The sequence below is a fragment of the Equus caballus genome, chromosome 1 (assembly GCF_041296265.1).
Source record: "Equus caballus isolate H_3958 breed thoroughbred chromosome 1, TB-T2T, whole genome shotgun sequence".
Classification (NCBI taxonomy): domain Eukaryota; kingdom Metazoa; phylum Chordata; class Mammalia; order Perissodactyla; family Equidae; genus Equus; species Equus caballus.
Window position 1 is genome coordinate 39783624 of NC_091684.1, and position 25651 is coordinate 39809274.

Here is a 25651-nt window from a genome sequence, read left to right on the forward strand (position 1 = left end):
AGTACCAGGAAGGAAAACTATAGACCAAGAGCTCTAATGAACACAGATGCAAAAATCCTCAACAAAAATATTAGCAAATTGAATCCAACAACATATAAAAAGAACCATATGCCATGACCAAATGAGATTTATTTCAAGTTTGTGATGCTGTTTTAACATTTACAAATCAATTAATATAATCTATGACAGGAACAAGCTAAAGAAAAAAGAATCGTGATCATATCAACTGATGCAGGTAAAGCAAAACCCAATACCCATTTATGATAAAAACTCTGAGAAAACTAAGAACAGAGGGGAACTTCCTCAATTTGATAAAGAACATCTACAAAAAAACCTATAGCTAACATCATATTTAGTCACTGTCAAACTTAACGGTGAGAAACTAGCTTTCCCTCTACAATCAGAAACAAAGCAAGGATGTTCCCTCTCGCCACTCCTATCAATATTGTAGTAGAATTTCTAGCTGATGCAATAAGACAACAAAAGGAAATAAAAGGTATACATATTGAGAAGGAAGAAATAAAACTGTCTTTGTTTGCAGATGACATGATTTTTATGTAGAAAATCCCAAGCAATCAATAAAAAAAACTCCTAGACCTAATACATAGGAATAGAAAAATTAAGGAACAAGGTTAATATACAAAAGTCAGTTGCTTTCCTATATACCAGCAATGTACAATTAGACTTTGAAATTCAAAACACAAACCATTTATATTAGCACCAAAAAAAAAAAAAACAAACAAGTATAAATCTAACAAAATATGTACAACGTCTATATGAGGAAAACTGCAAAACTCTGATGAAAGAAATAAGATCTTCCAATGGAGAGATTTTCCATGTTCATTGACAGAAAGACTCAATATGGTTAAGATGTCAGGTCTTCCCAACTTGATTTATCGATTTCAGGCAATCCCAGTCAAACTCTCAGCAAATGACTTTGTGGATATCAACACACTGATTCTAAAGTTTTTATAGAAAGGCGAAAGACCCAGAATAGCTAAAACAATATGGAAGAAGAACAAAGTCAGAGGACTAACACTACCCTACTTCAAGGCTTACTGTGGAGCTACAGTAATCAAGACAGTGTGGTATTGGCAAAAGAGTAAACAAATAGACCAATGGAACAGAAAAGAGAGCCCAGAAATAGACCCATACAAATATAGTCAACTCATCTTTGAAAAAGGAGCACAGGCAATTCAGTGGGGAAAGGATAGTCTTTGCAGCAAATAGTGTTGGAATAACATCCATGTGCAAAAACAAAACAAAACAAAAAACAAGAATCTAGACACAGGCCTTACACTTTTCACAAAAATTAACTTAAAATGGATCATAGACCTAAATGTAAATGCAAAACTATAAAACTTCTAGGAGATAACATAGGATATTATCAAAGTGACCTTTGGTTTAGTTATAAGTTTTTAGATCCAATACCAAGAGCACCATCCATTAAAGAAAAATATTGACCAGTTGGACTTCATTAAAATTAAAAACCTCTGCTTTTTGAAAGACACTGTTGAGAAAATGAAAAGACAAGCCACAAGCTGGGAGAAAATATATGCAAAATAAATATCTGATGAAGGACTTGTATCCAGAATACACAAAGAATTCTTTAGGCTTAACCAGAAAACAAAAACCCAACTAAAAGATGGGCAAAAGATATGAACAGTCACCTCACCAAAGAAGATATGCAAATAGCAAATAAACATATGAAAAGATGCTCAATATCATATGTTATTAGGGAAACGCAAATTAAAACAACAATGACCTATCACTGCACATCTATTAGAATGGCTAAAGTCCAAAACACTGACAACACAACACCAAATACTGATGAGGAGGTGGAGCAACAGGAGCTCTAATTGATTGCTGGTGGGAATGCAAAATGGTGCAGCCACTTTGGAAGACAATGTGGCAGTTTCTTATAAAACTAAACATAGGCTTATCATACAATCCAGTGATTTTTAGTTTTTTGAGGAATCTTCATAATGTTTTCCATAGTGGCTGCACCATTTTGCATTCCCACCAGCAGTGTATGAGAGTTCCCTTTTCTCCACAACCTCTCCAACATTTGTTATTTTTTGTCTTGGTGATTATAGCCATTCTAATGGGTATAAGGTGATATCTTAGTGTAGTTTTAATTTGCCTTTCCTTGATGATTAGTGATGTTGAACATCTTTTCAAGTGCCTACTGGCCATCTGTATATCTTCTTTGGAAAAATGTCTGTTCATCTCCTCTGCCCGTGTTTTGATTGGGTTGTTTGCTTATTTTGTTGTTCAGTTGTGTGCGTTCTTTATATATTATGGAGATTAACCCCTTTTCAGGTATATGATTTGCAAATATTTTCTTCCAGTTGGTGGGTTGTCATTTCGTTTTGATCCTGGTTTCCTTTGTCTTGCAGAAGCTCTTTGGTCTGATGAAGTCCCACTTGTTTATTTTTTCTTTTGTTTCCCTTGTCCAAGTAGATATGTATTCAAAAAGATCCTTCTAAGATTGATGTCAAAAAGTGTACTGCCTATATTTTCTTCTATGGGTTTTATGATTTTAGGTCTTACCTTCAAGTCTTTGATCCATTTTGAGTTAATTTTTGTGTATGTCAAAAGATAACAGTCTACTTTCATTCTTTTGCATGGGGCTGACAGTTTTCCTAACACCATTTATTGAAGAGACTTTCCTTTCTCTATTGTATATTCTTAGCTCCTTTGTCAAAGATGGAGATTCAACTTTTGAGCAGGAAGTATCTTTGCCATCAGGCAAGTTTTGAGAAAGGGTTTTTTGACATTCCAATGATTGTTTAACCTTACAGGTGGGTCAAATTTCAGGGTCCTGTGGGGGAAGAGAGAAATTTGGTCAAATTAAATTTACAGGCATTTTGTTCTCATTGATCAGTAGGGACAAATAGTTCAGCTAATCATTTATGAGAGACAGAATGGGAATTTGGAGGGTCTGTTTTTGGCCTTGTCAAAGGTAAACAAGGGAGCCATGGCGAGTCTTATCTAAGTAATATGGGAATGTTTGTTAAATATGCAGTTTAACAAAAGACCGCAAGAGAAATTGAAGTAGAGAAATTTATTACTCACAAGTCCTGGAGGAAGTACACTGCATGCCTCAAGGAGCCACAAGGGGAGGTCAAGGCAGGGCGCAGGTAGAGAGAGGCAGGACCTGGGGTACATGCCTTTACTAGGGTCAGTGGGTGGAGTGCTTAGGGGTTCCTGGGCTAAGGCCCTATTGGTGAATTCAAACCAAAAAGAGGAGGGTGGGGGATTGTTAAGCTCCACAGGGGTCTTATATAAGGGAGGAATGGCAGAAGGGGAAGGCCCTGGGAGGTGGGGGAGATTGTTATCACAAAGGCTCTTGGGGAAGTCATATCAAGAACTTACTTTTGCTTGTGACTCTACAGGCTGCTATCTAGGGCATGCACTTGCATGAGGGGGCTAATGTTAGTTTAAGGTCCCCCTCAGGCTGCTTGAACAAAAAAAATGGATACTGAGGCAGTGGTACCATAGAGTAGCTTAGCTAAACTGTTGACATTCCCAGACACAAAAGTGGTAGGTAGTGGTGGGTGGGTAGATTTTTTTGACCTTAGCTGTTTTCCAGGAGCACAGGGCTCAGGTAAAGTTCAGCATTGTCAACATCTCTCCAAATTTCAGGGGCTTGGTGCTGCCATTACAGCATCTCATTTCAATTACCTCTGGCCTTTCTGGGCTTCCAGGTGTTCATGGAGACAGGATGACACCACACTAGGCTGTGAAGCCTTAGAAAAAATTATTGATATTTTGACAGGTTGAATTTAATGTCAACAAATTCATTCCATTGCGTTTGAATACCAGCTGAAAGCGATTAGCTCTGCCATTGACTTTTCAACACTATGTGAAACTTCCCTCCTCAGGATGCTCCAATTGCTATAATAGATCACATCCTATGAAAAGTAACAGTGCTGTCAGGAGAAATTAACTTGAGGGAAGGAGCCCTGTCCCACCTCTCACCATTTTTTCCAAGTTGGTCGATTACAATTTGGAAGCAACTGCTCCTTTCCTCAAGGAGAAAATAGTAAAATAAACATTTCTAGTTTCATTCTCCTCTTAAAATTGTTACCGAACCAGGTTTGTTTTGCCCTCCACGTGATTATGCCGATCACTGAGCTGATGAGTTTGCAAAGAGAAAAGATTTAATCATAAGGCAGCTTAGTGAAGAGGCAGGAGAATCAGTCTCACATCTGCCTCCCTGAAAATGGGGACTCAAGGATATTTGTGGGATAGGGGCAAGGTGGTCTGAAGTGTGGCAATAGATGATTGGAGCTATAGGAGAGGAAGAGAATTCCTCTACTCTCTCTAGGTCCTTCTGGCTGGGCTATGAATTAAATTCACATGAGAAAGAAGGACAGGAGAAAATCAAACAAAGCTTTATAACATGTATACATGGGAGAACCCCAGGAAACTGGGTAACTCGCCAAAATGGCTGACCTGCCCACTTAAATATCATCTTCAGCTAAAGACAAAGGAGGATATTAGGGGTGGTGGTTTGGGACTTCAGGGGGGTGGAAGGCAATTTATATAGAGATGCAAATGTAAATGGGACAACTACAGACAATGTGACCTGAGAGACATGTTTTTACATTACATTACAGTTATCTTTTGGTATTAGCTCCTTTCTACAATAGGCCCTTCTATTTTTTTTTTTTAAAGATTGGCACCTGAGCTAACAACTGTTGCCAATCTTCTTTGTTTTTTTTCTTCCCAAAGACCCCCAGTACATAGTTGTATATTTTAGTTGTGAGTGCCTCTGGTTGTGCTTTGTGGGAGGCCACCTCAGCATGCCTGATGAGTGGTACCATGTCTGCACCCATCATCCAAACCAGTGAAACCCTGGGCTGCTGAAGCAGAGTGCATGAACATAATGACTCAGTCATGGGGCTGGCCCCACGGCCCTTCTATTTTAAATGCTTTTAGGCAGTTAGGGGAGCAGTCAAAGTTTCTTTCAGAGTCTTTTGTTCTTAAAAATAATCAAGCCAAAGAGACACATTTCGGTGTGGCCAATTCTGATCCCCCACAGAGGTAGGGAGAAGTGAGGTAATTGATGATCTGCACAAGCAGAGTCCTGCTTCATGGCTCTTCATGGGACGCATGTTCACAAAAGGACAGTGTTCCCGTGATCTGAGGGTGGAGTTTTTAGCTCCTTGACATCAAAGGGTCATTTATCAGTCATCTTCTCAGGCCCAGTTGATGAGTTGGTAATCTCAACTGGCTTGAACTAGACAAGGAGTCAACTCTCAGTTCCTTAAAAACTTGATTACCCCATCATTACCATGGTGACCCACACATCATCAGAGACGTTTTCTATAGAGTAGGCTTTAGTAATGCATTATATAACTACTTTTGCAAACGGACAACTAAGTATAGTTAAAGCAAGTTGGCTCCCAGAGATTATCTTTCTCAGTAAAGTCAGTATTAGGCATCGTCTTCTCTTTTTTTCTCACAAAGAGTTGTACCTTAGAGTTATCAACACCCCAAAGAAGAATGGATCAGGAGTAGATTTTGACTCAACTGCTCCTTTGTGCCCATTCTATCTGTGACACATTGGAGGGCATTGTAGGTTGAATTGTTCCCACCAAAAAGATTCTTTGAAGTCCTAATACCCTGGAAACTGTGAATGTGACCTTATTTGGAAATAGGGTCTTTGCAGATATAATCAAGTTAAGATGAAGTTATTGAGTGAGCACTAATCCAATATGACTGATGTCCTGTAAGAAGAGGAGAAGAAACACAGAATCAGACAGAGGGAAGATGATGTGAACATGCCCAGGGGAAAACACCATGTGAAGATAGAGGCTGAGACTGGCAGCTAAGAAGAGGTAAGGAAGGCTTCTACTCAGAATCTCAAAGGGAGCATGGCCCTCTTAACACCTTGGTTTCAGACTTCTGGCCTCCAGAACTGAGAGAGAATAAATTTCTACTGTTTTAAGCCACCTACTTTGTGGTACTATTTATGGCAGTTCTGGGAAATTAATCCAGAGGGCAAACATTGAATTAGGTAAAGATCATTCAGATTAGATGCTGTGACCTTGGGGAATCCTCAGTTTTGATTGGGAAATTGGGAAAGAACAAATTTAATTCTTTGTAAACAATCACTCCCAGTCTCACACATGCCATCTGATGCTTGTGCCAATTAGAAAAAGTTGTCCTTCTCTCTGAGTATATGCGGCCTTCACCAAGACACATACCTTGGTGAGGACAAACATCAGCTGGATTTTATTCTCATTCCTTACACCTTCAGACAGTGAATAATCTAAAAAATAATGCTTGGCTACCTTGCAGCCCAGCAGGAGAGATTTTCTTTTCTTTGAATATGGGTGATGCCAGCCCTGATATCAGTTCTCCTACATTAAACCCAGCATGTATGTGGTTAAAACCAAAGCACTCTTTCCCTGCTTACTCCCTGGCTCCCTGGCTCCAGAATCCACTATCTGCCATGGAGACCAACAGCCAAGGTCGCCCACCTGCAAATTCCCTTATCATCCTCCTTCCTATAAGCAGCCTCCCAAGGCTGAACACAGGCTGGTAGGAAAGCGCCCAAGGCCACAGGCTCCCCACTATCCCCAGAAACAGAAACATTCCTTGCAAACTTTAAAACCCCTGGCCTCCCATCTACTGGGGAGACAAGATGGAACGAGACAAATTTGAGGGCTCACTCTCATCTCCCAGCTGATATCATCTGAAATAGAAATCCTTTCCTTGCCATAAGCCTAGAGTTCCAGGTTTTATTTGGTCCCTCTTGTGTGGCAGGTAGGAAACCTATGTTTGTAGGTACCAACATGAGTGTGTCCTCCCTGACGTGTGTTGTCTTTTACCTTCTAGGTTTTGAGCCATAGGCATAATATGAGGTGAAATGTCACCAAAGAGCAATCTTTACTCTCTAAATATGATGCTAAGCACTTAAAATCCTCCAGGTTCCTATTCTTTTTCAAAACTGAGCAAACAAAGAGCAGTAAGATAGTTTGTTATAACTTTGTGACTGGGAAGCATCGAGTCAGAGAACCTGGTTGATGAGCCAATTACTTTCTAGCTGTATGACTTTAAGCAATTTACTCCAATTTCCAAATATTTCAGTTGTAAAATGACAATAATAGTAGCTATAATATTTCCTATTTATAAAACTATAGTGAGAATGCTGTGGTAATGCAACGATCAATGCAGAGTGAGCTAACTACCAAGCAGAATAAGAAATTAGTTATTAGCATTAATATTGGCATTATCATTTTTAGTGTGTGTATCTGTGTGTGAGAGAGAGAGACAGAGACCCAGGCACTCAGTGGATGGGGCAAAGGAGGATGCCCAGCAGCTGGCAGGTGCCAGGTGTTTCCCCACATGGTTTCCCACTTTAGCAATTTTTAGCACTGCTGGGCAAGAACAGCCCAATCTGCCTGTGGCCTTGTAGGCTCTGGGAACAGGACACCTTAACGTGGGCTTCAGTCCAGAGAGCCTTCCTCAGGCCTCTTCAAGTCAAGGGCTCTGGACACACCCAAGCTCAAGCCATTGAAAAGCCTCTTGAGCAGGCTGGCTACCAAGGCACTGGGCAGAGCCTGACTTTCTGGTCAACTCCTTGCATAGAGATAGAACTAACATGATTTCATAACCAGGAAGTCAGTAAATGAGAAAGGGAGCCTCTTGGCAGTGAATCTCTTTCACCGGTATCCCATCCCTCAAACACTGCCCTGCAGGGCATTTAATGGGACCCCTGTGACTGTGGCTTAGGCAGGTAACCAGGTCCTATTCTACCCGTCTCTTGGAGGAGCTAACAGGAAGCTGTCTCCATCCTCCATCATCCCTGCAATTCTCCCCATGGCAGTTAACAGGTGTTTGGTGGAAAGGGCATCCTGCAAAGGGGGTCCACTTTTCTCTCAGTTCTCCCTGTTCTGTTACTATATCAGATGGAAAGACTCTAGCAGGCCAGTATACTTGTGAGAAAAAAATATTTTATACAACTTACCAGCACAAAATAAAGCAGGAAAGAGAAGAATGTGTACCTTTTGGATAAAAATGTGTCTTAATCTTTGTTAGGTTTCATTTTTCCTAACATCTAATTAAAAGATAAATCTTATTTTAATGGTTATCATCACAATAAGACTCCAAGTCTTTGTTGCTTTCAAATAAAAATCAAACAGGGTTATCTTTTAAAATTCTTATCTTCTGCTCCCTACCTTTGAGTGATTCCATTTGGCCTGAATATATTTAAACTTACTTTCCCCATTATCTTGTCCTACCCAGCTCCACTCAAACTTCAGGCAGGATTTGTCTCGTTCACAGTTCTGTGAGCTTCTCCTGTGATGTGTTCGTTGGGTTAGATTATGACACAAATAAAATTACTTTTGCTCTTAAGACAGCTTTATTTTCTATTTAGGTCTATGCCTGTTAGGGAACAAGAGAACACTAATGGAAGAGTTAGAAAGCTTGCCTTTCTTAGGAAGTGTCTGCCTGGAAATTTGCATTCCAGAAAAATACTAGAATTTTAAAATGTGCTAGAAACAAAAGTCAGCAGTACCAAGAGCTTTACCTCATGGTTTCTGTGAGATACACAGTTGCTAAGCAGTGCTTGGTTCCAGCCGAGAGGCTCCTCCAGGTTTATCCAGTGCCTTTTGGTGCTTGTTAGGCAAGTGAGGGGCTTATATTCAAGGGTGGATTGCTTCCCCACATGAGTTGTTTCCTCACGTGAGTATAATAAAAATATATATATTTGGTCTTTGTCCTCGGTTCCTGGCACAGAGCTTCTAAAAACCCTTGGAATTTCCTGAGTGATAGGAGCATCTTTTGTTATTCATAACAAGCCCCTTTCAATCATACCTGAGTTTATTGCTAATGAGGTGACTCTTTTGGGGTTCCCTAGATAGCTTCAGGATGGGGGCTGGTTGCCAGAAAAACCAAGGCATGATTAGAGGGTTAGAACTTTCAGCCCCACCCCCCAACCTCTGGGGAGGGAGAGGGGCTGGAATGGCCACTGATTTAATCAATTGTGCCTACATAATATAAACCTCCATAAAAAACCCTAAACATGGGGTTCTGAGAGCTATTAGGTCAGTAAACAGGTCAAGGTGCTGGGAGGGTGGCATGCCAGGAGAAAGCATGGAATCTCTATACCATCCACCCTCCACACCTTGCCCTATGCATCTCTTCCATTTGACTATTCCTGAGTTATATTATTTTTTTTCCAGTAACTTTGTTGAGGTCATAATGATTTATAACATTGTATAATTTCGGGTATATATTATTATTTATCAATTTCTGAATACACTTCATCATGCTCACCCCCAGTAGTCTAATTTTTGTCCATCACCATACATATGTATGTATCCAGGTATTTGTTATCTTCCACATGTGAGTGAAATCATGCAGTGTTTTTCTTGCTCTGTCTGGCTTATTTCACGTTAACATCATACCCTCAAGTTCCATCCATGTTGTTGCAAATAGGATGATTCTGTCGTTTTTCATGGCTGAGTAGTGTTCTATTGTATATATGTATATACCACATCTTCTTTATCCTTTTATCTGTAGAAGGGCACTTGGGTTGCTTCCACATCTTGGCTATTGTGAATAATGCTGCAATGAACATAGGGGTGTGTAAATCTCTTTGGATCATTGATTTCAAGTTCTTTGGATCAATACCCAGTAGTGGGATAGCTGGATTGTATGGTATTTCTATTTTTAATTTTTTGAGAAATCTCCATACTGTTTTCCATAGTGACTGCACCAGTTTGCATTCCCACCAGCAGTGTATGAGTGTTCCCTTTTCTCCACATCCTCTTCATCCTGTTATATTCTTTATAATAAACTGGTAATAGTAAGTAAAGCATTTACCTGAGTTCTGTGAGTTGTTCTAGTGAATTACTGAAACTGAGGGAGGGGTTGTTGGAACTCTTGAATTTGTAGCCAAGTCAGACAGAAGTGTGGGTAACCTGGGGACCTGGTACTTGTGACTGGCGTCTGAAGAGAGGGCAGTATTATAGGACTGTGTCCTTAAACCTCTGGAGACTGATGCTAACTCTGGGTAGTTAGTGTCAGAATAGAACTGAATTGTTGTACGACCAGTTGGTATTCAGAGAATTGAAGAATTGTAGAGTTGGTCAGAATTGGTTCGTATGAGAGGGAAAACCCCATAACAACTGTGCAAATATCAAAACTGGAAAAGGAAACAAAAATCTGGCAGGGAGATGCCAGTTGGAAGGAAATGAAACTTTAACTATGAGGGATGTCTTTGTTCTGATGAAGAGACTCTGAGAAGGAAATTATGAGCAGCAGCTTTTTCATGCTACCGCTCTGTGGGGTCAAGGTGGTCTATGGAGGAGGACTGGAACTTAGAACCTGAGAATATGCAGCACTATGGAGGACCAGACCTATAGGCAGGTGCCCTGTGCAAATAGGCTGTGTGACGAGTAATTTGCTTTCACCCCTCTGGGCCTCATTACTCATGACTATAACAAAAGAGATAGGTTAAGGAAAATTTCATGTTCTTTTAAAGTTTAAAATTCCATGAATGTGTAACCTGGAATATGGAACTGTGTTTATAGCCACTACTCTGAAAGACCTTGCTTTGGTAACTTCATGTCCCTATACCCTTTTCCCTCCATCAAGAGAATGGTAGACACCTCCACCTTCTTCCTAATGCACAGAAGAGAGAATACCTGTAGAAACACCTTGTGCTGTTGTATAAAATATGACCCTGCCTTCATACACTTTTTCTTATTCTCCAGTATTTTCTAGTCAAGAATAGCCAAACTGTTCTCATTCATCAGGAAAACTTCAGTCCTCCAATGGCCCACTGATTTTCATCTCTGCCTGACAACACTGGTTGGGCCTTGGCTCCTTAACCTGTTGATATAAGTTATCTAACATACACCAGTTCCCACCAGACTCTTGAGCCTTTTCTTTACTCTTCTGTTAAAGATCACACCAATAACCCTAAACCTCTTTGTGTTCAGAAGCTTTAAATATAATTAAAGTACCTATTCGATGTTTTGAACAAAAAATGCTGGTTATTTTTATCAAATCAATTAATATTTTCATTTTTAATCAAAGATTTTTCCTCTGCATTTAAACAGTTGTGATATAATCTGCAGATACTGAATACTTTGACTTGCTTGAAAAATATGACAGGAAAATTTCCCAAATCTCCAAATTCCATTCTATCACAAAAGTTATTATGTACATGATGAAAAGTAGAGAGACTAATTCAATTGGGGCCTGAGCTGGGAGCTAGGCTCACTTTAGTAATGACTTCTTAGATTGATTGTTGTCTGTCCAGCTGCCTCCTCTACAAATTCATGTAGATTTCTAGTAAGCTCTGAATAGGTCTTTATGAAAAATGAGACTTTGTGCTCTGATCAGAGTTGATCAAACTAGTGATGAAAATCTATGTTCCGTCCCTGGGGAATTTGGAATTAAGATCTAGGCACTTCAACTCAAGTAGGTTCTCCTTAGAGATACACATCTGTGCAGAAAAGAGTTAACATAGCAGGCCTGAGACTATCTTTAGAGAAGCCTGCTTGCAAGGTTAGTTCTTGGCTGCCCTCTGGGAACTTAAATTTCAGTTCTCACCATTCTCTGATAAAAATGGCTCACTGTGCCTAAACTGTGCAAACATTGTGGTTAATGCTGACATCCTGCTTTCCTTCTAAGAGTCTGGAATTTTGGTACATACTAGGTAGAGGGTGCCTACATGAAAAGCCCCCATGAAAAACCTTGAATATTGAGTCTCTAATGAGCTGTCCTGTTAGACAAAAATGTGTTGTCACAATTTGATGCTGGAGGAATTAAGTACATTCTGTGTGACTCCTTTGGGACAGGAGTTTTGGAAACTTGTGCCTAGTTTTCTTTGGAGTTTTCCCCATGTCTTTTCCCTTGTTGATTTTGCTTTATATCCTTTTGCTATTGGAGAGGTTCAGAGTATCCCACCCCAAAATATGCCATACTGGCATAAAGATTATTTTGAGCTGAAAGCAATTGAGAAGAATCAGACACAAGAAAAGGTCTTTGCCTTCCCATTTCCTGTACTAGGAAGGGGATGATAATCTTATTACCAGAGATGAGATGGGACCCTAAAAGAGTCTATACAAACAAACCTTGCTAAAGCAGCCCTTATCTTCCGTTATTTCCCCTCTCTGTTTACCTTCTCACGGTTTGCCACCCTTAAGAACATAAAGCCCTTTTCCTTTGTCTCATTACTTCTCTACATATTTATTCCTCTTTTGTTAAGATGTTATAGAAGGGTACCAAAATATGCTGCCCTAAAATATGCATTTTTGGCTTATGGATTATTTTGAGCTAAAGGCAATTGAAAGCCAGAGGACTCAGGAAAAGTTATCTCCTTCTAATTGCCTAAAAATAGATCGTCTGCAAACCAGGAAGAGAGCAATTCCCAGATGACTCTCATCACCTGAGAGACTCTTATTTGCACACCAAGACAACCCTCATTTGCCATACCCTTCTTCCCCTCACCTTCCCACAACTGTGCCTCCCCTGCCAAGAAGCCCAAACCCCTTTTCAGTTGTTTAGCGTATGTTGGTATATGAGCCTCAATCATCTGGCCACCTCTGGGAGTCACATTTTTCTTTGTGAACTCTTGTGTATATATACATAATTTAAACTATTTTTTTCTTATTGATGTATCTCTTATTAGTTTGATTTACAGGCCCAGCCATTGAACATAAGAAGATAGAGGGGAAAAGATTTTTCCTCCCCTGCACTGTATAAACCAAAGTTCTAACCACCTCTTTGAGTTACACATCACCGAGTTTTCCCCTGTGTATGTGTGATGCACATGTTAATAAACTTCTATTTGTTTTTCCCTTGCTAAACCTCTGTCAGTCTAATTTGCAGGGCCCAGCCAGAGAACCTGGGAGGGGAGATGAAAAAGATTTATTTTCCTCCCTTATACTATAATGCTTCTTACTGATGATTCTTACCACATGCTGAGTCTGTGTGTCCTTTAAGCAAATTAGCAAACTTGAGAGTGGTCTTGGGTCCCCCCATCCACATGCTTGAAGTACCCTGGTTCACTGAAATATGGTGAAAGCGTTATTTGGGAAAAGGAACGATGAAGGGGCAGGGGATGACAAACGTTTGGTGCCTGGTGGCTATGGAGTCATTCGTGGTATGCAACAGGAGCTGAGCTACTACTGTCTGCTGGTAAGAGGTAAAAGTTAGTTCAGAAATTTGAAACTGATAGGTGCAACCCCAAGAGAGTCGGCTTGTGGACTTTCTGGCTGCTTTTGGCCCAGCCAGCTAGAGTGAAGGGAAAAGCTGTGCAGCCAAAGCAACGCCTTTGGTTTTTATTCTCTCTTCCCAGTGGGAGGAGAAAGCGCTGAAACATTCTTAGAGTTGAGCTTAGATGGACCTAAAATATTAAAAGTTCCTATTGCTCTTTCTTCTAAGTACAAGAAAAAAAAGGCTAACTCAGTTCTCTGGGGAAAAGTAAAAGAAAAAACCCTGGGTCTAGTCATTTCTTCAGCCTGGCTGCTGGCACTGCTATAATAGCCTCCTCCATCCCCCTCTTGCATCCCAGCCCAGATCTCCCCAGACAGCTGACATTAACCCTATAAGTGCTGAATTTACTGAGAGGAGTGTCAGTAAATTTGCAGTGAGGAAGAAAAAAGAGAAATGGCTTTGTATTTTGTGGCTATAGCATTTGGATATATGATGAAAATTAATGTAAAGTTATATACTTATAATTTCAGAAACGCTAGTGGGATCATTTCAATTAGGTAAAGCTGCCAAATAAAAGAAAAAAAAAGTGTTAGCAAGACATACTTTTCATGTTTTTTGCCCTTTGGGCAGGGGTTGGAATTCAAATTTTTTAAGTATTAGAAACAGAACGTCTCCATAACTAGTGATTTTTGCTATGAGGCTTATCTTTTGGAGTCTCCAGCAAAAGGGAGATAGCATAAAAAGAGAGGCAATCTCCAGACTGAGATACACTTTTGGAGTTAGAAAGAGCAGTTTTTAGTTGCTAATGAATCCTTGTGAAGTCAGATGTCTGGCATTTAGAGGCTGATGCCCCATGTGCATATTTTTGAGTGGGTCAATTAGGACGCTAAGACTGAAAAGACAAAAAGGGCTTAGGAAAGCCTTGCTTGTCCCTGGGCTTTGGACCACAGCTATCTGGCCCTGCACTGTGTTGGCTTTGTTGCTGCCTGAGAAAAAGCAGCTGACCCTTTTGGAAGCTGGAATTCACAGATCCTCATTGTCTGGCCTTGACTCTAAACTGAAACCTGGGGCTGTCTGCTGTTGGGCTGTTTTGACCTTACCTTGTGCTTTGCTGACCTGAAAGTGGGCATAGGCTCAAGAAGCAGAAGTCAGGCTGGGGAACCTCCGCCCATTTAGGATGCCCCTCTGTGGGGTCCTAAATTATAAAAACACCATGGACGCTGGCTGGATTTTTTGAGTCACATACGAATGTGTACAGGAAAGGGCTTTTCTCTGATTGGACCATCTGATATTCAGCTGCTGTTCAGTTCTATATTTTTGATTGTGGAGGAGGAAAAAAATCTTTCTCCTCTACTCATCTTAGGTTCATTGGCTGGGGCTCTGCCAGTACGACTGCTAAAAAAATAGATTAACAACAGTAAAGCAAACAGAAGTTCATTGACATGTGCGTCATGCATAGTCATAGGAGTTCCCAATGATGAGTAACTCAAAGGGGTGGTTAGAATTTGGGCTTATAAAGCATCTTAACAAAAGAACAATACATTTGTAGAGACGTGACAAGACAAGGTAAGGGACTTTGAGCTTGGAGGGGTGGCAAGTTGTGGGAAGGCAAATATTTGGGGGAAACTAATGGAAGATAAGGGCTAGTTAATAAAGTTTGTTTGTGTAGACTTTTTCCAGGGCCATCTCATCTCGAATAATATAATTGTTATCCCCTTGCTGGTACAGGAAGTGGGGGGAGGGACAGCTTCACAAGTGGAATTTGTGTTCTGCTTTCAGGCAGATGGGGAAGGATAGAGCACTCATACTGCGTCTGCTTTGTCTCAGTTGCCTTCAACTGAAAATAATCATTATGCCAAAGTGGCATATATTGGAGCAGCATACTCTGAACCTTACATGATATAGTGGCTAATTGCATTCCTGACTAGTGATTCCTGTTGAAAGCTGCCAGTTGGGGAAGGACACATCACAGGGAATGTGACCCGTCCACCCGCTCCAGACAGACTAGACTCTTTTTTTTTTATTGAGTTCACATCATTGTGAATTTCAGTTGTACGTTATTTCTTGGCTGTCACCATATAAGTGCTCCCGTTCACCCCTTGTGCCCACCCGCATTCCCCTGGTAACCACTGAACTGTTTTCTTTGTATGTGTGTTTGTCTATCCTACACATATGAGTGAAATCATATGGTGTTTGTCTGTCTCAGTCTAGCTTATTTTGCTTAACATAATACTCTCCAGTCCTATCCATGTTGTTGCAAATAGGATGATTTTGTCTTTTTTAATGACTGAGTAGTATGCCATTGTATATATATACTACAGCTTCTTTATCCAATCATCAGTCTATGGGCACTTGGATTGCAGTTAGGCAAGAGAAAGGAATAAAAAAATCCAAATAGGAAATGAAGAAGTGAAACTCTCACTGTTTGCAGATGGCATGATCTTATATATAGAAAACCCTAAAGAATCCATTGGAAAACTATTAGAAATAATTAACAACTACAGTAAAGTTGCAGGGTACAAAATCAACTTACAAAATCAGTTGCATTTCTATACTCTTATAACGAACTTATAGAAAGAGAACGGAAGAATACAATTCTGTCTACAATCACAACCAAAAGAATAAAATACGTAGGAATAAATTTAACCAAGAAAGTGAAGGACTTATACAATGAAAAGTATAAGATGTTATTGAAAGAAATAGCTGATGACAGAAAGAGATTCCACACACATGGATTGGAAGAATAAACATAATTAAAAGGTCAATACTAACTGCCCAAAGCAATCTACAGATTCAGTGCAATCCCAATCAGAATCCCAGTGACATTCTTCACGGAAATAGAAGAAAGAATCCTAAAATTCATATGGGGCAACCAAAGACCCCAAATTGCTAAAGCAATACTGAAAAAAAAGAACAAAGCTGGAGGCATCACAATCCCTAACTTCAATATATAACACAAAGCCATAGTAATCAAAGCAGCACGATAGTGGTACAAAAAGAGGCACGCAGATCAATGGAACAGAACTGAAAGCCCAGAAATAAAACTGCACATCAACAGGCTAATCTTCAACAAAGGTGCCTAGAACATGTAATGGAGAAAAGATAGTCTCTTCAATACATGGTGTGGGGAAATCTGGACAACCACTTGCAAAAGAATGAAAGTAGAGCATTATCTAACGCCATACACAAGAATAAACTCAAAATGGATCAAAGACTTGATGATAAGTCCTGAAACCATAAAACTACTGGAAGAAAATATAGGTAGTACACTCTTTGACATCAAACTTAAAAGGATCTTTTTGAATACTATGTCTTCTCAGACAAGGGAAACAAAAGAAAAAATAAACAAGCGGGAGTTCATCAGACTGAAGAGCTCCTGCAAAGCAAAAGAAAGTAGGATCAAAACAAAAAGACACCCCACCAATTGGGAGAAAATATTTGCAAATCATATATCCAACAAGTGGTTAATCTCCATAATATATAAGGAACTCCACAACTGAACAAGAAAAAAACAAACAGCCCGATCAAAAAACGGGCAGAGGATATGAGCAGACATTTTCCCAAAGGAGATATACAGATGGCCAATAAGCACATGAAAAGATGTTCAACATCACTAATCGTCAGGGAAATGAAAATCAAAAAACTACACTACAATACCGCCTAACACCCATTAAAATGGCTATAATTACTAAGACTAAAAATAACAAATGTTGGAGAGGGTATGGAGAAAAGGGAACCCTCATACACTGCTGGTGGGAATGCAAACTGGTGCAGCCACTATGGAAAACAATATGAAGATTCCTCAAAACACTAAAAATAGAATTACCATATGACCCAGCTATCCTACTACTGGGTATCTCCGAACAACTTGAAATCAACAGTCCAAAGTGACCTATGTACCCCTATGTTCATTTCAGCACTATTCACAATAGGCAAGACATGGAAGCAATCCAAGTGCCCATCGACTGATGATTGGATAAAGAAGATGTAGTATATATATATACAATGGCATACTACTCAGTCATTAAAAAAGACAAAATCATCCTATTTGCAACAACACAGATGGACCTGGAGGGTATTCTGCTAAGCAAAATAAACCAGACTGAGAAAGACAAACACCATATGTTTTCACTCATATGTGGAATTTAAACAAACACATGGACAAAGAAAACAGTTCAGTGGTTACCAGGGGAAGGGGGGTGGAGGGTGGGGGATGAGCACAAGGGGTGAAGGGGTGCCCTTATATGGTGATGGACAAGAAATAATGTACAACTGAAATTTCACAATGATGTAAACTATCATGAACTCAATAAAAAACAAATCATAATACCTGCGCTGGACCCCATGCCAATTACATCAGTGTCTGGGGTGGGACTTACAGATCAGTGTTTTGTTTTTTTAACTTCTCAGGTGATTCCAATGTGCAGCCAAGTTTGAGGAACAATGTGGTAGACCTTACTACTCAAAATGTAGACAGAAGAACAGCAACATCATTATAACGTAGGAGTCTGTTTAAAGTGCAGAATCTCAGGCCCTTTGTGAGATCTACAGAATCAGAATCTGCCTTTTAACAAGATTTCCAAGTGATGTGCATGTGGGTTAAAGTTTGAGAAGTGCTGTGGTAGACTGTGTTTCCCAAAGAATTGTTCTGTTTATAAGCAGCTCTTGTCGGCTGATTTCTACAAACAGGTTAGTTAAAGCAAATGATCTTTTCTATGACTCACTGTCTGAATGGCCCCTGAATGTGAGAGTTTTCCGAATTATGTGGCAAATGTTGGAGTTATTATGTACTTTAAGTTAAAAGAACAGGGCGCCATCTACAGTTCATAGTGAGGTTCCAGGTAAAGGCCTCGGGGAAGGGGAAAGGGAGGGAAAGGGAGTTGAACCTGAAAATCCAACTTCGCAGTGCAAAGGGCTAAGGTACTCTGTGTGTGTGTCTGTGTGTTTATACACATGTGTCAGAGAGAGAGAAAGATTAATATTTTTGTTAGTTGGCAACTCTGATGGATTTTGAGGAGACTCTTCACATAATTGATGAGGAGGAATTTTGGGAAGAGATTCAATGCAATTCTGGGTTAATCTCATTCTACTTTAGTTTTGATGTGGCTCCAGAGTTGGGAGTCAGGCTGTCCTTTGAAGTAAGATCCTCCTCAAACCTGATTCTTCACTATTCTTGCTTATTCCTTCTGTTATTTCCCCTAACCTTTTTATTCAGAGCTTCCACATCACACACATATATAGTTTCCCTTAGGATTTCTACTTAGAAACGGAATGCATGGGATATAGATCAGACTAGGCCAGCCCACCAAAGGTATTATAGGCTGTAATAGTCATTTTCTTACCTGGCTGATCCTCAGAATGACTTTGGGTGCTCTACAAATATATACATTTCTAGGCTTCAGCCCTACAGCCTCTAATTTAGTAGGTCTGTGGTGGGACCTGGGAATTTGGTTTTTAAGAAGCTTCACCAGTGATTCTGATTTAGGGTTACGTTTGTGAACCACTGATACAGTGGACAGAGAGTGCACTGTAAATTAGGTCAGATCTGTTTAAAATCCTAGTCCTACCACTTAACGCCTTAGTAGCTTGTGATTTTGAGAACATTACTCAACTTCTCTGAGCCTAGCTCTATGCATTTGCAGTGTTGAGCTGGCTAAATAAGGTAACATGTTAAAGTGCCTAATCTAGTGAATGCAAAGCAGTTTTTCTATGGGTCTTTGCCATCACAAACATATACATGTGCAGGCTGACCACATGGGTAATCTGGGTTAGTCTGATGTCCAGATCATCCCATGCCCACGTTTATCATCTACCTTTGTTACACTGAATTTGGACTAGTCCTGTTAAGACCTGTGGACCTCACAGCAGCTAGTGAATAAGCTGGTGACGGCTTCTCCGGTCATTATTTCAGTCAACACAGCCATCTGTGGTACTTCAGACACGTTCATAGGCCATAATGCCTCTGGCTGTTCTACCGATTTTTTGAAGTTATCTCAAGTACAGTTGGTAGTAGTTGCTACAATGCGAGTATAACTTCTTCCCTTGCTCTGTCTTCTATATACCACCACCCTACTAGGCTGCCCTCCAGGATGTTGAGGAGGAAAGCAGATATCTGAAGGAAGAAGAGAACCAGACTGAGGAGACACAGCACCTAAAAATCCCAACACAAAAAGTTTACCTGGGGATTCAGTGTTAAGAATGACTCTGGCTCCTTTCTGAAATTCTTTACTTGCTACAGAGAAATGTATGGAGTGGGGGAAGAAGGCACTGATTTGAATCTACATACCCTTGGTGTTTTTGGCTGCCAGTATCCAATAGCAATTTTCTTGATAATTCCACCCCTGCACCTTGCAGTCCATATGCTTCCAGGGAAGTCCCCGTTCCTGGCTTTCAGGGCCAGCTATGTGTCTCAGACCTAACTAATGAGCATGATACCTTCCTCTCTGGCTATGATGACTGAATTGAGAATGGGCATGTAACCTGAGATGACCCTATGAGACCGCAAACCTGGAATTCCTCTATGGTTAGGGGAGGAGAAATGCTGTTTCACATGACATAGAGTGCATGTGGCAGTCATCTTAGGATCACAAGGGCAGGGCTTTCTCTGAATGGAGCCAAATTAATAAATCAGAGCTGAAAAGTAGAGAGAGTGGTTGTCTTAGTTACACTGCTTAAAAAGATTCAGTGTTGCTTAATCAAGTTGAAAACAAGATTCTTACTTTTCTGTTTTAAAGACAGCTTGGGTTTTCTATTATCTGTTCTGTTATTTGCAATGAATAGCACCTTACATACAATATTTCCTCAACAACTTCTTTAAGAGATCTGGTCATCTGAATTGAAGTGCTCAATGCTACCAAGCGACATAAAACACTTTCAAAAGCCAAATGCTCAGGTATAGGATGTCAAAGGCATACCTTAAAATGGCATGTGTGGAAAAACCTACACATAAGCAGATACTAAGTGGATAATTTGATTTTGGCTACATTAATAGAAGTATAGTTCATAGAAAAAAGAAGGGATCATTCTAACACAGTCCTAAAACCTCCCTTTAGGTATTAAGTTAAACTGAACACAAACCATTAGCAAAGGGTAAAGACCATTTGAAGAGAATTCAAATTAACCATGATGGGGAGGAGCTTCAATGTCTTACGGGAGTGAGTGAAAGAAAATGGCATGTTAAGCTTAAAGCAGTCTCAGGGCCACAGGGCAACTGTGTTCAAATATTTTAAGGCATGTGTACTGGACATGTGGTTTTTGGCTACTCAGCATCACTTGACTTCCATTAATAGCCACTGATATGTATTTGGTGACTCACTTATCCCTTCAAATTTATCTGAAATAGTGCTGCTCCTGGACTATTAAATTACATCAGCCATTACATTCCCATTTTTGCTTAGGTTAGTTTGAGCTGGGTTTTCTGCCGTTTGCATCAACAGTGCTAATACAAAATGTCACCTCTAAAAATGATTAGATCTCTGAGATTCTTGATGACAGTCAAATATGTGTAAACTTGATGTCAAAAATCTTCAGCTAAATGGAAGAAACAAATTTCTAAGAATAAGGACTATTTGAAGATGAAATTATCACTTAGGAAGATAATTCAAAACTCAGTGGGGTTTTTTTGCTGAGGAAGATGTGCCCTGAGCTAAGATCTGTTGCAAATCTCCCCCTATATTGTATGTGGGCCACCACCACAGCATGAACACCAACCAGTAATGTAGGTTCACATCCAGGAACCAAACCTGGGCCGCTGAAGCGGAGCACAGTGAACTTAACCACTAGGCCACAAGGGCTGGCCCTCAAACCTCAGTTTTGATGGTTAATTGATAAAGGTGAAATCTGAGGTCTTTTTTAAAACCAAAGTCTATGAAATTAACTCTAAATAGTTATAGATTTTAGGAAGGAAAGCACAATTATTGACCAAATTTAAAGTTGTTATAAACATATTAATTTTAGTTCATTTTACAGTTGCATTTTTCATATGCTGATTTTATACTTTCTTAGTATGTCATGACTTCTTTATATTTCAAGGTTTTAATATCTAGTGAAGTTTAAAGTCATTTAGTGGACCTTAAAGTCTAGTATTTAAATACAGAGGCTTATAGTTGTATCTTTGTTTTGCTATAACTGTATTTCATTGCATGCAGTCTCTACTTGGGAACATAATCTTAATTACAACATTATTCCTAATGGGGGATAATGACTTGCTGCAAAATAAAATATTTGCTGCAAAATGGGACAAATGCTTCTACTGATACTTCGACCTTCAGTCCTTTCTGAAATAGTTGAGTAAAGATCATTCTCTTCCCTGTTTTTCCTTGTTGAATACACAAATGAAATGAGCAAAATAAAAACAGCAGAGACTTAAGTAAAACAAACTTTTTCAAAAATTTAATTCATGAGATACATTACAGTATACACGGATGTCTGCCTATGTATAGAAAAAATATCGGGAAGGATACATAGAAAATTGTTAAAAAGTTTACCTTGGGGATGTAGAATGGGATATGGTGAGGGGAGTGCTCTCACCGTTAAATTTATATACTTCTGTATATTTAAAACTTTACAATGAGAATTCATTACTTTTATAATAGTTATAACCATAATATAAATTTTAAAAGTAAAAAAATAGTAACGAGAGGTAAAACACACACACATTCATACATAGTAGTTTTAAGAGCCACACTGGCAGTATGGAGAATTAAATCACATGGCACACCTTTCCCTTAATACTGTGGTGGTAAATATAATTGTGTAGTCTATAATCAAAGAAACATTAGAGAAGCGGCTTTTAGTAACATCCCAATTTAAAAAGTCCCCTGGGATAAGAGCCCTTAAGTAGTGACTCTTCAAGGTGGATATTAAAACTGAAAGCAAGGCTTAACTATTCCTGCAGGATCTACAGCAAAACATATCAATCTGAACGTTTCAGACAAAAGAAAAAGCTTCCAAGAAGTAACTCTGGAATACTCAAACAGTTAACCAAAGGCCAGATATTGTACGTATGACAACTCTACCCAGTTCAGACCCCAAACTAAATCCCTGAAATCTTGGCAATCCAGGGATATAAGTAGGGGGTATTTACTTTACCCATTTGCTTATCATCTCTCCACGTTTCTCAATTGGTCTGCTTTCTATGTCAATGATTTTAACATAAAATACTGCAATTTCAATTGGAAGGAATAAAATTAATGCCAACCAGATTTAGTTTAGGTTTATTCTTCTAGTTAAAAGAACCCGAGAAACTTGAGACTAACAATTTTTCATTATTCATTCTTTTCCTCATAATTATTTCTAGCTACTTAACAAACGAATATTTTGGGATATAATACTTCAGATTTCTCATGGGGCCCTAAAGTTCTGTATTTGAGGAAATTTTTTTTCTCATGCTCTAGTTTCTCTCCTTTATTGCCTTTTTTCTCATGCTCTAGTTTGTCTCCTTTTACTGAAGGACAAACTTTTTGTTAATATCAACTTTTTTCTTTCAACAAAAAGGATTCTTTAGGTGACAATCAGGTTGATGGTTAAATATCCTCATCAAAGTTAGAACATCTGTAACTGGAAGGTTCCATCTTTTGCAAGCTGCACAGTTAAGAGCTTAACTAATATAACTGTGTATTTCTGAAAGAGTGTTCTCGATGTAGGTTCAAATGCTTATATAGGATTATGCTCATTGCATAAATGAGTAATATGGGAACTTGACAAAATTGAATCAGAAAATTATTATAAATAGCAGAGATAAAAGGGTATAAAGTCATAACGGCCACAATATTTTTAAAAATTACAACAGCTGGAAGGTTGCTGTTTCTCAATGGCTTCTAGTATTTTAATTTAAAAAAATATAAAACAGCAAAAGATTCATCATAATATATATAAAGTATTTAGCATAATGCCTGGTACACAATGACCATTCAATGAAAATTGGCTCTGTAATGCACAACGGATTAAAACAATAAACAAAAATATAAGAACCCAAAAGGAAGAGAAAAGCTTAGAACTAATTTCCTAGAGTATGCATTTAAATGGAAGGTCGAAGCTCACAGAGAGCAGTAAGGAATTCTTCATTTTCTGGATCTATCTTTTGGGCCCTCTCATAGTACTCAGCAGCTTGCCTCTTTTCTCCCTCCAGCTTGTAAACAAACCCTAGGGCACTTAAACTCTGCACATCTGAAGCATTGTGACCAAGTCTCTTGGTAGCCAATTTCTTCAGAGCACTTGTCAGTTTGGTGCGCACGGATGACCTGTCTTTGACCTTTAAGGCTTCTAAATAATGGTGGATAGCAGTATTTTCTGATTTACGGTGAAATTCCTGAAAGCGGCCATAGTGGTAGTGGATCTGATGTTTGTGATCATCAGTTATGTTCTCCAGACGAAGGGCTTTCTGGAAAACCTCTTCAGCCTTGTTATACTGGCCTCCCTCAGCATACATGTTGGCCAGGTCTATGTAGGCAAACGCATACATAGAGTCTCGTTGCACAGCTGTTTCAAAATGAGATATAGCAGATGCAATCAGCTCATCAACTTTCAGTTTATCGTTTCCTTTAGGTCTATTGCAAGCGGCCTTCTTGATCTGGATCATTTGTGCCCTATAGCAAAGTCCCATTTGGTGATGCACGAAAGAAGAGGTTGGTGTCACCTCCAAGGCCTTTCTCAAAAGTTCAAGAGCTCTGTCCAAGGAATTTTTCCTCCTGTAGAATTTGGCTACATAACGAAGGACATATGGTTGGGATGATATTTGGTCCAGGATTTCTTCAATATACTTTTCCCCTTCAGCTTCTGCATGAACATCTTGAAGCTTCAGTGCCAGAAAAACCTTAACGTAGGTGTTATCTGGGTTCAGGGTAACAGCCTTCCTCAGAGGCCCCAGAGAAAAGCTCTTTATAGACTCTTCTCTATCAAAATCATCCAGCCGATACACTGTGATGGCATAGCCGATGTTAAATTCTGGATTGTCAGGTTCCGCTTCCAGAGCCTTCTCAAAAGCCACTTTAGCCTTATGGTAATACTTTCCTCCAAATTTCAAGAGTGCCCACCCTTTCTCACAGTCAATCTCAGGACACTCCAACTTGTAGTGGGAAGGACTGGACAATTTCTTGCAGACATTCCCTACCTTGTCTATATACATTTGAGCTTCTTTAAGCTGGTCCATGTGATAATACACCCAGGCATAGTTTCCCCAAGTAACCAGACTTCGTACTTCTTCTTTGTCTGAGTGTTCACGCTGGATTATTTCTTTTGCTTGTTCCAAGCACTCTAGGGCATCTTTATTTTGGCCTTTCAGGTGTTTCACATAGGCCAATAGGTTATAGAGAGTAAGCCTGGATTCTGTGGTAAGAAATTTAAGCTGTTGCCCAATTGTGTCTTCCACATCAAACAGAATGTCTTCCTTAAGTAAACTCCATGTAAAGTGACATTCTAACTCCAACAGAATGGCCTTCAAGGAGTCTTCAGGAATTTCACTGTCAAAGACAAACTCCTTTTTAGTTTTCAAAGAAATAAAGGAAATCATCAATTTTTAAACCTTAAATCCTGTTCTTTCCTTAACCACCAATTTTATCTTTTATTTGGTCTTACAGTTAAAGCAGTAGGCTCCTATAACTTTATACTAGTTTCCTCTGTGTACAGTTATGTCTCAGAAATATTCCATTAAATTTTCATTATTTATTCCAAAATCCATTCTGGAGGGATGACAGGGTTTTCTATGTTATAGGGTATGTATTTCCTTTTAGCAGTCACTAACCCACGAGTACCACTTCTTTTTAGAAAGGGGACTTTAAAATGTTTCATTAACTAGCCTTGAAAATTAAGAATGAATATATACACAGTCGATAATTAACATAAAATTCCATTTCTGTATTATGAGTAGTAAAGGGAGAAAAGAGTGATAAATGAGAAAAAGAAGTACATTGAAGAAGACAGAGAAACCACATGAATATATCATTTTTGCAAAGACATATAGAAAGAACAAAAAAACCCAAAAGATAGAAAAAGAAAACCTCACAGAGAGAAAAGGCATAGAAACACATGAGAACAGGTATAGCAAGAGATAGGGAGAAGCGTTAAGTTTGAGACAGATAATAGGAGAGTTAACACAGATTTAGAAAAAATGAGGAAAAGGCAAAAAGAATCTTAGTAGGTTTTTTGTAAGTGCCATATCCTTCTGACCTCTGGAGCTGCAGGCAATAATAAAGGCTAATGCTTACTTATCTCCTCTTAATATTCACTTCAAGAGATATTTGTTGAGTTCCCTTTTTGGGAGGCATATTGTGATCTCTATAGGGCCCAGTGGAAACCCTGTTTCTGAAACTAGGGAGATGAAGGGGGAAGGAAGGGATAGGAATTATGTATTCATCACTGACAGCCTTTTATATGCAAGATCTTCTGAATAACCCTGGGGATGTAACTGTGAACAAGACACAGTCCTGCTTATACAAAGCCTATATTATACGTAAACAGTCAA

The 25651-nt window shown here is 39.3% G+C and overlaps 1 protein-coding gene across 3 annotated transcripts in view; it reads right to left on the reverse strand.

Moving 5' to 3' along the window:
• LOC100059068 (interferon-induced protein with tetratricopeptide repeats 5-like) overlaps positions 1–25651 on the reverse strand; it is a 78220-nt gene that overhangs the window by 44013 nt on the left and 8556 nt on the right. For 2 of the 3 annotated variants that reach the window (XM_023643039.2, XM_070224519.1), the window contains one exon: positions 21561–24650. The exons of the other annotated variant lie outside the window; for it this stretch is intronic. In XM_023643039.2, the coding sequence (XP_023498807.1) occupies positions 23210–24650 (1441 nt within the window). In that variant the 3' untranslated portion in view covers positions 21561–23209. Of the gene's footprint in view, positions 1–21560; positions 24651–25651 lie in introns of those variants that run through there. 3 annotated transcript variants of the gene reach the window in all.